The sequence below is a fragment of the Papaver somniferum genome, chromosome 6, assembly GCF_003573695.1.
Source record: "Papaver somniferum cultivar HN1 chromosome 6, ASM357369v1, whole genome shotgun sequence".
NCBI classification, from domain to species: Eukaryota; Viridiplantae; Streptophyta; class Magnoliopsida; order Ranunculales; family Papaveraceae; genus Papaver; species Papaver somniferum.
In genome coordinates this window covers 114,024,993-114,039,833 of record NC_039363.1, presented here as the reverse complement: position 1 = coordinate 114,039,833, position 14,841 = coordinate 114,024,993, and the positions used below count along the sequence as shown (strand labels likewise).

General features: G+C 38.1%; 1 protein-coding gene across 1 annotated transcript; it reads right to left on the bottom strand.

Annotated features, from left to right (window-relative positions):
• Positions 1-2,033: 2,033 nt before the first annotated feature.
• On the bottom strand, positions 2,034-5,654 carry LOC113288921 (26S proteasome non-ATPase regulatory subunit 4 homolog). Its single transcript, XM_026538074.1, has 10 exons — positions 5,516-5,654; positions 5,285-5,398; positions 5,002-5,107; positions 4,721-4,835; positions 4,423-4,632; positions 4,054-4,342; positions 3,762-3,894; positions 3,492-3,583; positions 3,332-3,400; positions 2,034-2,399 (listed from the first exon to the last, which is right to left on the bottom strand). Exons 1-10 carry the CDS (start codon positions 5,525-5,527, stop codon positions 2,358-2,360), a joined length of 1,182 nt encoding a protein of 393 aa, XP_026393859.1. The 5' UTR covers positions 5,528-5,654; the 3' UTR covers positions 2,034-2,357.
• Between the last annotated feature and the right edge of the window lie 9,187 nt (positions 5,655-14,841).

Sequence of the window (14,841 nt, the reverse complement as noted above, 5' to 3'; positions counted from 1 at the left end):
CTACACATCTCATTAAAACCGTTCTTACTATAATCATTCTCAAAAATACACGACAATCATTTGGCACTTTGACCGAGTTGACTGGATCAAGCGCCCAATAATTTGGCGCTCAGTCAGAAACGTCCAATGGTTAAACTCTAAACGCCCGACGGTTAGACGCTTTTAGAGTGAATGTGGAACCACCCGAAGGGCTGGGAGGTGGTTCAGAGAGACGTGACACCATCTTGAATGTTAAATGACCATAGCGCTCAGCCTTGGGAAACGTCCTAATAGCAAATCTATCAGTAATGCTATATGTGTCTCCGGTGTCGGTAACAATATGAATAGGTGATGGACTTTGCTTTTATTGGGATTCAGTCTGAAACGCATCGATTAAAGACGGGTGATGACTTTTATAGTGGAGACCCTCTTTGTCATCAGCATATGCTGCATATCCGTTGCTAGAACTTAACGTTTCAATGTTGAGCAACGTCATTGTTCCTAGCTAAACACGTATTTCTAGTTTTTTCTTTTCAATGCATGCGTGAGAAACTGAGCATACGGCAGATTTAACCCAAAATATCAACAAAAGTCTCACGACTCATGATACCACTAGTACTACGGATGGTAAATTTGTCTCATCTTTTAGAGAGGTAAACGTGGAGACTGAATAGTAGTTTTCACGGTGGAATAAGCAAAGTGGGTTTCCACAAACTTGTATCATGAAAGACAAATAGAGAATGGAGAAGTTTTGAGAAAGATGAACTCTTTGATTAAAAGCAAAGGATGGGAAGAACAGAAGAAAGAAGAGATAAGAAGGCGCACCTCACAATGTAAACTCACACCAAAAAAGAGACCAAGGAAAGATATCGAGCAAAGTCAAAGAAAAAAAACGTACTACTACTACTAGAAAGTCCAAAGTAAAATGAGAATGAATCCGTTTTTATCATCAAAGTAAAAGGATTCGAATTCAGGATTTCTTGTTATGTCATCCAAGTCTCATTCAATATTTTTATGCCCACTATGATTAAAGATATATTTTCTAAATTATTAATCATACTAGTATTAAACAAGTTGACGTAGTGCAGTACTACTAGTCTACTACTATATACTATATAGGGATTATTATTGAGGAGGGAGGGGAACAAGAAAAAGATAAGGATGGGTATAGTTGGTAAAGATAAGATTAGGAAGAGATGTAAACAAAAATCATTCATGCGAATAAAAATAAACAGAGAGAAGGCAAATTAAGGGGACCATAAAAGACGTGGGTAATATCAGACAGTCACTCAATCAAGTGTTTTTGGACCATCGACTTTTGAAGCACAAAACAAAGACTCTCATCAGTCCCATCTCTTATTATACACCAATACTTAATCATCTACAACTATTTGTATCTGTTTCTTTCTTTTAGTTTTAAATGAATTTGGTATGGTTGTTGCACTCAAGTTACATGGGTGGGGGGACAAGGAGAAGGTGTTTGGTCCTAGTTTCACGCTGTCGACTCGCTGCTTCTTTGTAGTCGTATTCTATGTATCTCACAAAAGTAAATCGAGAGATTATAGAGTCAAAATCAAATTCCCAGATTAACTTTACTTGCTCTCTCGTATACATATTCAGCTCTCTTAATCCTTATCAATAGTTCCCTGTATCTGCTTCATTCCTACATTAATTTGGATTATCTTTCCCACAGGCCACAGTTCTATCATGACATAACATGCCCGGCTGTCTGCACAGTCATGTCTTCCTTTGACTGAATCTGGGAGTGAACAATAGTACAAGGTTATAGTTCAGGAGGCCAATCTCCTATCTGGCATTGTCCGAGGGCTCTGATCCTATAACAGATGCCAACTAGAAATACAGTGACAGTTTAAACCAGGAAAATTTTGCTGATTCTTTTTTTCCAAAAGTTGCCAGTTTAAGCTTATCGTCTGGAATATTTCAGATTTAAGGTGTTAAGACAACTCTGGCAACCATTTGGCTTAACACAAGGATTAAAGGTTCAAGGAAATGTAGAGAAGCAGACTCGTACTTAAAAGCAAATGAAACAGGCATAAATAAAAACTGTGAAGTCCACTTGAATTGCAAATACGAGGCACCATCGAACAGCAATTCTGGAAACTTAAACTTAAATATCAGTTGATAAGAAACGACGCAGTGGTTACAAGAATATGGTCTGTGAAGAATACAATCATTAACCTCTCACAAGACACAACTGAATGTTTGGACCTTTAAAAAGAACAATACTGGTGCTTGATTGGAGTCCTTGGAAATACAGAGCCCTACTCTGGCCATTTAACTGATCTAGACACATAATACTATTTCATGCCAAGTATTGAGGAACTTGAAAAGGATCAACCTTGGTGATTATGGCAGCATCACTTCTTCTCCTCCTCTTTTGACTGGTCTTCATCCTTCTTCTGTGGATGGTAGTTTTCAATAGAAAAATCATCACAAACATCCTAGTAAGAGTATATTCACATAGTAACATAATGGCTTATAAATGACACAAGTTTCAAGTGAAACACCACTGAGATAAGTTTTCGTGCCAAGCTGAGGGTCAACAAATAACTATGGGAAACTTATTGGATAGTATTCATATCTGAATAATTGACTCCTTAGACCCTAGTTTCATATGAAAAACCTTCTACCAACTCTTAACACTTGCTTTCAGTTATATAAGAACGTTCAAGTGGTTGCATGGCATTAACATTATTAGATGGATGACTAGGCTAACTTATATCGTGTCAGTAGCTGTTTGCCTATGAACAATTTTCCTAAATCATATTTAAAGATGAACGTGCATAAAGTTACCAAACAAAATATGAAACACAATGACACCGTGATCATTGTCTAAAGATCAACTCAAGTACGCAGGTTGCAGCTGCCTCTAATATTAAAATACACCTTCAAAACCTTCTTACCCCTCCTACACCTGCTATATCTTTTCTACACTTATGATTTCTCACTACGTCAAAGTTCAGACCACTGTTTTGTCTTATCCAAAAGAGCTCCTATAGGTTCAGCATTTGACATTTGTAGCACCACCGTTTCTAGATAACGAATTCAGTGACCTGTAATTTTTTTTTAATGTGTTCAGTTTCTAAAACTTTATTAAGACTGAGATACCATCATGTCTACAATCACAATTTGGTTTTGACAGGCCAAAAAGAGTATGGGACTGCTGGATAAAGCACACTACTACAGGAAAAGCGTACGAGGAATTTTCTTTCAAACAACACATCAAAACCAAGAAACAACAAGAATCTGGAACAATCATATCTAAGAGAAACGAAAAACAAGATGTAACCAAATACTGAATATAATATTAACTTTCTTAGTTCTTACTAACCTCTCCTTGGCCTTGCAAAGATGCAAGCAAATCTTTCACTGAAGGATCATTTGGATCAACTCCTGGAAGCTGTAACAGGAGACACATATCCATTATCCATTATATAATGCAGAAAGAACTAATTCAGCAAAACTTGGTAACTGCAGAATGAGATACATACAGAAGCAAGGATGGATGACATAAATGACTGATCACCCAGCACCTTGTTCATTTCAGTGTCTTTTGCACTTTCCTCCACAGACATCTGAAGGGCTGCATGAATCAGTAAAAGCACAACAATTAGCCAAGCAGAAAAGCACAACCTGAACCCTTATCTACTAAGATCCCGACCAATGAATACCAAGTCATCTATCCCTTATCAGCCAAATTTCCAAGCAATGCACGGGAAAAATCTATATCGATGGTTTAACAAAAGGTATAGCATACTCACCCATGGCCAGCTCCTGATCGTCTGTACTTGCGTCCATCATATCTACGTCACCTGTGGATTTACCAGAATGACTTGACGCTGGATCACCCATGGACATTGACAGGGCTTGCTGAAGCAAAGCAGTTTCCTCATCCTGTTAACAAAACTGAGTTAGACACTAACAGCACCTATTAAACCCAAGGCTACAGCGAATATTTTAATCATACAAACATTCAATTCACGTGTTTTAAGCCCATATAGTCATTTAATTTTCATTGTGTGATAGATCTTGAAGTTAAAACAGAAGACTAACCATTTGATCATTTCCTTTAACGTCATCAGCAGCCACATTTTCAGACATTGTTGCATCTTGTGAATTTGAAGACTCCCCACCTTGTTTAGCAGCTTCATCTGCTGTCTTCTTGGCAGCAGCTTCTTGTCTTGCTCTCTCTTCTTCCATGGAAACTCTAAGGGCAAGAGCAAGCTCAGGATCTAAGTTTGGATCCACTCCAAAATCATAACCACCACCTCCAGATGCCGCTGCTGCTGCAGCTGCAAAACCACTTCCACCTCCTTCCCCATCCCCAGTGAATATGGGTGTGCTGCAACCCAAAAACAAAATGTCAGCTTAAATGAAGCAGAATAAGAAGCAGAAATCTGCATAAGAAATTATGAGAGTTACCTGATGAGAACATCAGAGAGAGCATTAGGACCAGCAGGAACATGGACAATGTGACTACTGTCGCTATTGTTTACAGAAGCAAGGAGAGCTTCAAGCTTCTCTGGCTTCTCATCGCCTTCTTCACCAAAATCAACAATGTCAAGGGCAACACTGTTCTTTTTCAGCTTCTTTCCAATTGTTTCCAATACCTTCTTATCATATTTCACTGGACTGGAGCACATAATAAAAATAGACACTGTAAGTATAACTAGGAGAGTTTGTGAGACTGCAATACCAATAGGGATGTAACACAGGTTACCTTCCAGCAAAAACTATAATTCTCTGTTGCTGCTTTTTATTTTGTCGATGTTTAAGAGCCAATTGAGCTACCTGGATCCCAGCAGCCAAGTTCATCTCTCCACCTACTTCTAACCCTATAAATGCAAACAATTCAAATTCTAACTGTAAATTTCCAACCCAGAAGGTTTGCCCAAGATAAAATTTGAGACGTGTGCTCAGACCATACCAAAAAGAACACCACTACATAAAATATCTAAAATACAATAACAGGAACTTTGGAAAAGACGATAGAGAAATTACCATGCATGCAAGCCAATATCTTTCCAAGATCACTGGTAGGAGTAACCAATACACGAACACCTTTACCAGCCATTGTTAGAATTCCAACTGTATTCTCAGGATTAGACTGCACAGCAACCATAAATTTGCCAACTTCAGATAACAAAGTTAAAAATACCCCAAGTTCAATTTCCCAAACTAATAAATTTCATAAAAACCCATAAATAACTTATCAATTTGAATTAAACCCTAAAAAATATCAAATATTCAGCCAAATTTCAAGAAAGGGTTATATCAAGATGACCTGTGTTTTAGCACCGCAGATGAGATTCACAGCATCAGCTTGAGCTTGAAATCTAGTTGGTGAGTAATCACCGTTTCTTGTCCATTCAGAATTGTCGATACATATCATCGTCGCCTGATTAATTAAAAAAAAAATAGATCAAACCAAACCCTAATTTGTAAAAAGAACACACACAGGTATAGAAATCTAATCAAAATTCATGAGTAGACGGTGGGCAAGAAGATTACTGACCTCGAGCACCATCGTTGAAGATTTAGAGTGTCACTGAAGTAATCAAATATACCAAATTTTGACGAAATCTCTTCTCGCTAGTGGAATTTCAGAGGAGAAACGAGGGGAAAAAATAATGACCAAGGACGCGATCCAGCTTTTCCTTAATATTGGCACCAGTACCGATCCTTTTGTTGTTTCAGCCTCAGGTAAAATTTGGGCCACTGGCACCTAAGTCCAACAGCCCAGTCCGTAATGGATTCAGCAGGTGTTTGGTAAAACCAAATCATAAAGACAACTGTAAATAGTAAAAAATATATATAGAGTGAGGATCCTCGAGTCCAAATGTGTGCACCCCTCTAAAATCGGGGTGCACATTCAGGCCGCAGTTATTCATCTACATCACTTCACTTTTTTCTCATAAAACCACCTCATTTCTCGGTTTTTTTTTTTTTTTTAATTTTCTTTTTTTTTTTTCTTTTTAAACCGGAGGAAACCACTCATCTATCTCCACCTGATTCCTTTTTCTTCTTGTCTTTCATCTCTTCCCATCACCTCCCCCACGAATCAGAAAAGAGAAAAAGGTTTTAATGGATACCAAGAACCAAATGATCAATTCTGGAACCACTTCATAGAGGAGTTATGAGATTTACCCTTTTCTTACTACTTTCCAACTAGCAACTTCGGCAAAATATAAGATTTGGGGTTGTATTCCGAATTGAACAAACAAGAAAGGGCTTTCAATAATATAGCAACTCAATTTAAATGTGCATTTTGTTGAATAATTTCTTCTCTTTCATCTGTTCCCAACAAGTCTGCCTCTCAATTGATAAAATTCATAGAATTAATTTCTGAAGTTGTCTTGCGGCCATGATCGAGATTAAGATCTGATATGTAAGCCATTTGATTGAAAAAAAAAAGAAAAAATCAAATCTGCTGAATAATACCGTTGATCAATATTTTTTGTTTTCTATTTTGGATGCTGGTGGTTGTCCATGAATCAAAACAAATAAGATTTTAATGGTTGATCCCATACAAGATTTGTGGTTTTAGTCATTGAATTGAATAAAGAAAAATGGGTTTTAATAATTGAACAAAAAAACATAATGGGTTTGGATCATTTAGTCTAGGAAATCAATAGACTTTCTTACATCATCCAAGCTTAATCAGAATATAAAAAGATGATCTTTGGATAAAGTTTCAGATTGCCATAGTTTTAATTTGGAGGAAAACAAGGAATCAAACAATGAAACATGTATGATTGATTATAAAACAAAAGAACTAGTTAAATTCAATAAGTTTAACCCCATATACAACTTATTAATCTTGATCTCCTTGCGGTCAACCTGCGACTCTATCACAAATTGATTTTTTTTCTAGACAAAAACCCATGATCAGATTTTCATTCTCTAATCATCCCATGCTTCAAAAAAATATTCTCTAATAATTCTCAATGTTTCTCTTATATTACAGGTAAATTTGTTGTTGTGGAAGCTACGAGCAATTCCTACTCAGAAACTCAATGTTATCGTTGACGTAGAAAACATTTGTTTTCTAGAGTAGATGAGAGAGAGAAAAAAACGTGTTTATAATTCCGATTTTAAATGAAATTTTAGTAAAAAATAAAAAGTAAAATGGAAAACCAGAAACCAGATGTGAAATTTGAACCCTGACAGAGTCACTTTGCACATACTTAGCACAAGAGCTTTTCTTTCTAGGAGATACAATTTTTTCTTGGTCATAGAAATATAACTGATCATCTTTTATCAAAGAGGTAAGACTTTGAGCATGGCCCTATAAAAGATAATTACTTGACATGTTGTGAGTGTCATTGGAAATTACATCCTCTAACTCTTTTATTTTTTAAAGTGGCCATAAATAAAGATAATTTCTCAGATTCACATGTAATACATGGAGTTGGAAGAGTCTCCAGAAGACGTTGAAGTTCCAAGGAGTTTTTCTCAAGTTGAGCCTCAAGTGAAATAGTTTAAATATTTACTTCAGCTTCCTCAAGAATAATCCTGATTTGTGAATCCTTTTCATTAACCTTTCCAATAAGATTGTTGACTTTGTTTGTCAGCCTATTAACCTCGGAAGCCTGAATTCCAAGACGACTAAGAATCACAACGCTTTCCTTGGATGGTTCCCTTTGTATGTATGAATCAGATTCATCAGTAAGATATTAGGGATAACAATTATCAGCAATAGACTGCTTTACGGGAACCGAAGGTTCATGTAATTTAGATACGAAGTGAGACCCTATCTCATTAATAGATTCCATAAAAATATTTTTTTTTAAATAATTGGTGATACATTTGTAGAGATTGCACTCTTGTCCATAATACAGATTGTTTCAAATATAGATTTATTAGGTTTTATTGTGTTTGCCTGCTCATATACCAGTTGAAGACGCGGGGGATACCGAATACACCCAAATTTTTCGTTCGATAACTTGTATAGACAAAACTTAATGTTAGAGCACTGCTCGGTCGAACTCGCAAGCGTTGATATCTCAAGCTTGTTTGTCAAGTTTAGTTGCCAAAACTATAAGTCTTGATTTGTAGTCTACTTATAACTAAGTCTCATATTAGGATAGAATGTGTAGTTGAGCTTTAGACTCCACAGGGTTAATCGATTGAAAATGCGGGGGGTCTAACAACCACACCCAACCATTCGTTTGTCAATCTGAGAGGACTTACTCCAATACACTTTTTAGAGAATCAACTAGACAGTCATACTCAATCTAGAGTAAAGTATATCAAAGAGTTTAATGTCTATGTTTCACAATGTAATCAGCAAATCAAACAGATAGAAATCTGCGAGCCTGATTATTATGTGAAACAACTTGAATGGAACCAAAGACCAATGTTCAAGTGTGAATCAATTTAAATCAACAACCAAAGGTTGGATATTCTAATTGATTGATCTAAACGCACCACCTGTGATATTTCAATTATATAATAAAATATAATGCGGAAAAGAAATAACACATACACTAGAAGTTTTGTTAACGAGGAAACCGAAAATGCAGACAAACCCCGGGACCTAGTCCAGATTGAACACCACATTGTATTAAGCCGCTACAGACTCTAGCCTACTGCCAATTAACTTCGGACTGGACTGTAGTTGAACCCTAATCAATCTCACACTGATTCAAGGTACAGTTGTGTTCCTTACGTCTCTGATCCCAGCAGGATACTACGCACTTGATTCCCTTAGTTGATCTCACATACAACTAAGAGTTGCTACGACCCAAAGTAGAAAACTTGATAAACAAATCTGTCTCACACAGAAAAGTCTATAGATTGAATAAATCTGTCTCCCACATAAATACCCAAGAGTTTTTGTTCCGTCTTTTGATAGATCAAGGTGAACAGGAACCAGTTGATAAACCGGTCTTATATTCCCGAAGAACAGCCTAGTATTATCAATCACCTCACAATAATCTTAATCGACTAGCAAAACAAAATATTGTGGAATCACAAACGATGAGACAAAGATGTTTGTGATTACTTTTATCTTTCCTATCGGAGAAATTAATCTCGAGTCAATTATTTCAATTGTACTTAATACGATAGAATCGGTCAAGATCAGAATACGCAACTACAAACAGAATAGTTAGGTCTGTCTTCACAATCCCAATGAAGTCTTTGAAGTCGTAGACATACAGGGTCTCGATAGAAACCTAAGGTTAAAGGAGAATCGACTTTAGTTATGCAACTAGTAACACACAGGAGGTGTGGGAATTAGGTTTCCCAGTTTCTAGAGTTCTCCTTTATATAGTTTTCAAATCAGGGTTTGCAAATTGCAATCCAAGTTACCTTGGTAACAAAGCATTCAATATTCACCGTTAGATGTTTAGGTTCATGTACAAAACCGATTTTAGAAAGTAACCAACTCAAGTATGCAAATGGGTACGCATACTTAAGTAGACGTACCGAGTTTGGTTACGCCAGTACGCGTACGTGTGCGTATACAAATTCACACTCCAAACTCCAACAGAAATTCACGGACGTGAGACTTCCGCCAGTATGCATACGGGTACGCATACTTGCCCAGACATCCAACAACCGCCAGTACGCATACGGGTATGCACACTTCAAGCCAGTTTTGGACTTACACACAAATGTGATAACACACTATGTTTATATCCAAACATGGTTACATGATTCTAAGCTCTTTATTTCAATCATTGAAACTTTCTTAGAGGATGACAATAGCCGTTTTCACACACTATTAGCATCAAAGAAATTTTCAAGATATTGAAATAATCATAATCAAAAGTTCCAAGACTATACCAAATGATTGTATCACACAAACCATGTAAGATGTTACTCACATGATATAAGATGAACTTGGTCGAAGCGAAAGCTTGCCAACACATATTTCGATAAATATGTAAGCGAGATAAACTCAGCTCGAAATCTCAAATGTGTATATATAAAACTATATTGTAATTCGATTTATGTCTCAATATAGGAGTTAGAGTAGAAATAGACTTTCCAAGTGATAGATAAGTTTAAGTCTCCACATACCTTTTGTCAATGAAGTTCCAAAATCTCCCCTTAGTAGTTCTTCTTCTTCAAATGATGAACGTCGTGAAGTCTAAGCTCAACTACACAATCTATGTCCTAATCCTAGACATCTATAAATAGGCTAGAAGTCAAGACTTATAGTTTTGATCACTAACATTGAAAAACATGCTTGAAATAACAACGCATGCGAGTTCGACCGAGCAATGCTCTAATAATCCCCCCCTTTGTCAATTTTAGTGACAAAACTATCAATACATATGGATTACAAAATAAATAAAAATTTGTAGCTTCTCATCTAAATGCTTGATCTCCTTGGAATCTTCAACACGACTCGAAAACTTCGTCACTTCCAAGTACCCCATGATCCTATACGTGTTAAACTCGGCATCATAGTTGTTGAAGATCCGTAGTGATAAAAATGAGAAAACAAATGCTCTCGATCATTGTTATATAGTGTCATAGAATTATTACACCGCATCACAGTTCAATTGTATCACAAGTTTGACAAAAATACTATGGTTATATGTATCATTCCCCCTTAGTCAATACTTCATCTCGACATGAAAACCACCCCCCCTTACATAATGATTTGTAAACCATATGTATTTGTAGTATGAAAATACACATTAATTCTCCCCATTTTTGTCAATATAAATTGGCAAAGGTACGAAAACTAGTGGGATCCTCATGAAATTTTCATAGAGATACTTCATGACCAAAAGAGAATAACATACCAACTTATTTAGATGAAATCATAAAGCCGAAGCTAAATGCATTCATCAGGGAGTTTATAAAGATACAAGATAACCCCTATAATATTCCACAGCCGCACTCCCACAAAGATTTGGCAATTAAGCACAAGTTCAAAAAGAACTCTCCCCCATAAAATGTCATTCCCGAAAGAACAACATACGCGACCTTGCTTTTACAAGAAAAGAAGGATTTCTAAAGAACACTAGGATACTTAACAGAAAATTCATCTACTAGAAACAAATGCAAACATGAAGCAACACCATTCTGGAATTCCAAACAATTTCCCAAAAGATAGAGATAACAACAGGGGAAAGAGTTATGGGGAACTAATGAACCAGAACAACACCAATAGACTGCCGCGCGTGGATGTTGAAACGTGGCAATGTCTAATGGTTTGATGAAAATATCAGCCAATTGTTGTTCGGAAGGCACAAATTCCATAGTAATGATACCATTTTCATAAAGATCTCGAATAAAATGGTACCTTATGTCTTTGTGCTTAGTTCTTGAGTGCTCAACAGGATTCTCAGTGATGCAAATCGCACTTGAGTTATCACAAAAGATCTTCATTATTTCAGAATCAATTCCATAATCATCAAGCATTTGTTTCATCCATAGAAGTTGAGTACAACATGAACCCGCATCAATGTATTCTGCTTCACATGTTGAGAGAGATTTTGAATTTTGTTTCTTGCTATGCCAAGATACAAGATTCATCCCTACATAGTAGAATCCCTCTGATGTACTCTTTATGTCTTCTACACACCCTGTCCAATCAGCATCCTAATAGGAAGTAAGGTCAGTGTTAGTATCAAAAGTGTAAGAAAGACCATACCCGGTAGTGTGATTAATGTAACATATGATCCTCTTTGCGGCTGCGAGATGAGATTTCTTTGGATTTGCCTGAAACCTAGCACATCAACCAACACTAAACCAATATCAGGTCTTGTGGAAGTGAGATACAAAAGACTTCCAATGATAGATCGATAAATCTTTTGATCCACATTTACACCTTTCTCATCTCTATGTAGTTTACCTGTGGTAGGCATATGAGTAAGGTTTGGAGTTGACTTATCAAGACTGAATTTTGAAACAAGATCCTTTGCATATTTTTCTTGAGATAAGTAAATTCCATCATTATGTTGTTGAATTTGTAAACCAAAAAGAATTTTAATTCACCAGCGTTGCTCATTTCAAATTCCTTACCAAGAGAGACTTGAAAATCTTTTGCAAGTTTCTCTGATGTTGATCCATTGATGATATCATCTACATAAACTTGAGCAATTACAATATCTTTGCCACTCCATTTGGTAAACAATATTTTATCATCTCCACCTCTTCGACCTTTTGTACAATTCATTTGGAAATCTTAGAGGACTTACTCCAATGCGGGGGGTCTAACAATTCATTTCGCTAGTCGCCTGAGTGGTACCATTTTATTCCCTCTACATGGTCTCAATAGTTACCCAAACTTTTTGTAAAGTTTGTCGGTCGATCGGGCACCCTTGGCGGCCCTGAGACCTTTTGTAGAATTTGTCAGTCGGTCAGGCGCCTTTGGCTGCCTTGAGACCTTTTGTAAAATTTATCAGTCAATCAGGCGCCCTTGGCTGCTCTGAGACTTTTTGTAGAATTTGTCAGTCAATCAAGCACCCTTGGATGCCCTGAGACTTTTTGTAAAGTTTGTCAGTCGATCAGGCGCCCTTGGATGCCCTGAGACCTTTTGTAGTATTTGTCAGTCAATCAAGCGCCTTTGGATGTCATGAGAGCTTTTGTAAAGTTTGTCAGTCAATCAGGCACCTTTTGCTGCTCTGAGACCTTTTGTAGAATTTGTCAGTCAATCAGGCGCCTTTGGCTGCTCTGAGACCTTTTGTGGAATTTGTCAGTCAATCAGGCGCCTTGGCTGCCCTGAGACCTTTTGTAAAAAATTTCAGTCAATCAGGAGCCTTTGGATTCCTTGAGACCTTTGTAAAGTTTGTCAGTGAATCAGGCGCCCTTGGCTGCCTGAGACCTTTTGTAGAACTTCAGTTAATCGAAAGCATGTTTTTTTTTGCAACTTACTTTATTTATCGAGGAGGGCGTTTATATGGCATGACTTATGCGTAAGATTTCTTCAACCATTTGCCATTAATGGGCGTCTTAACTTTAGTTCCGTTCATGCGTCGAAGCTTGTAGTATCCGCTTTCTGCCGCCTTTCTTATTGTAAAAGGGCCTTCCCAATTTGCCGCGAATTTTCCAGCACTGGCATTCCTTTATACGTGCGGGGCGATTTTCAAGACTAGTTCACTGACCTTGAATGTCCTCTCTTTTACGCTCTGATTGTAGTAGTTAGCTGCGCGCTTTCTGTAAGCTTCCGCGAACCTTTCTGCCCGCGTTTTACTTTCCTCTATTGTGTCTAAGTGGGAAAAGCGGCTCACTTCATCTGGTATGGTATGGATAGCCATTGTTACTCTCGCGGATGGGATTGTTATCTCTGCAAGTAGAATTGCGTCTTCTCCGTAGACCAGTGAATAAGGGGATGCGCTGGTGAAACTTCGTTTAGAGATTCTATATGCCCAAAGTGGCTACGGCAGCAGTTCGTGGCATTCCCTATGGTGGTCATGTACTAGCCTACTGAGGATGCAGATAAGCGTTTTGTTCGTCTCCTCCGCCTACCCATTTCCTTTGGGGTAATAAGGGGTAGACGTGTGAAGTCTTACGTTGTATTGGCAGAGTAGATCGATCACATCCTTGTTCACAAAAGATTTTGCGTCATCAGCCCTGATTATCATAGGTGCACCGAATCTTCAAATGATGTGCTCTTTGATGAACGCGGCTATTGTAGCTCCAGCGTAGTCTTTGAGGGGTATATCCTCAACCCATTTTGACGCGTATTCAGTGGAAGTGGTTATGTACTTGTGTCGTCTCGAGGATGTCGGATTGATCAGACATATGAGATCGACCCCCCAACTGTGAAATGGCCACGGTGTTACTATGCTATGCAATAGTGCGTGAGGCATCTTCGAAACTGGATTAAATTCCCATGTTTCTGGCACTGCAGGCATCTTCGAGCGTGTTCCATGGTGTCGCTTTCCATGGTAGGCCAGTAAAACCATCCTTCATACAATTGTAGGAACAACTTTCGCATCCCTTGGTGTTCTGCGTCGTGAGATCGGGTCATGACTTCTATTTCCTCTTGATTCGACATGCATCGCAACGCGACGTTACCATAGATTTTCCGGTAGAGCACGCCTTCATGGATTAAGAAACGCGACGCCTTCCTCTGTATTTTTAGAGCCATTTTTCCGTCACTAGGCAGTTTCATGTGCTAGATAAAGTCAATGTAAGGCTGTCTCCAGTCCACTTCCTCGACCGTGCAGACTTCTGCAGGTTGTGTCGGAGCTTGACAATCGACAAAACTATCCTAGAGTGCTGCTGTTTGGGTTGACATGTTTGGACAATATACGCCCATATTCTGAAGCTTTCATTATAAGTGGACAACGCCGGTCTGTCCACAAGTCTCCGTGTGTAATCCTTGCAGCAGCTTCTCTGCTTCCCTTTTATTTACGCATCTCGGAAGGGATCCTCTGACCGCCCGGTAGTACAACGCGCCTTGAATCATCACAAATTGTTTTAGGGCTTGGATGGGAATCACCCGCTCTTCATTTATCCGCGTCAAATCATCGACGTATACTTTTCTCTAATCGTCCGCCTCCTCGAAGGACAAGTATTCCTTCCACGTACTAGGTAACCCTCTTCTACATATTGTGACCGTCCCCTCTTCCCCGTATTTTAAATGTACCTTACTTTCCAGGGTTTCCAGGGCATCCGCGTGTTTGTTCCGCCCTTGCCGGTATGGTCCAAAGTTGATCCCGTTTGACTTATTAGTCTTTGTGCCTCCGCTCAGTAGGGTGCCATATGTGGTTCTTTGACGCAGAAGTCGCCGTTCACTTAATTCGTAACAAGCCTTGAATTTCCTTTGACTTCAACACTTCTGAGGTTGAGCTCTTTTTTCCATTTGGAGTCCTAGAATTAGGGCTTCGTACTCTGCTACATTATTATTGCATTGGAAGTCCAGCTTGA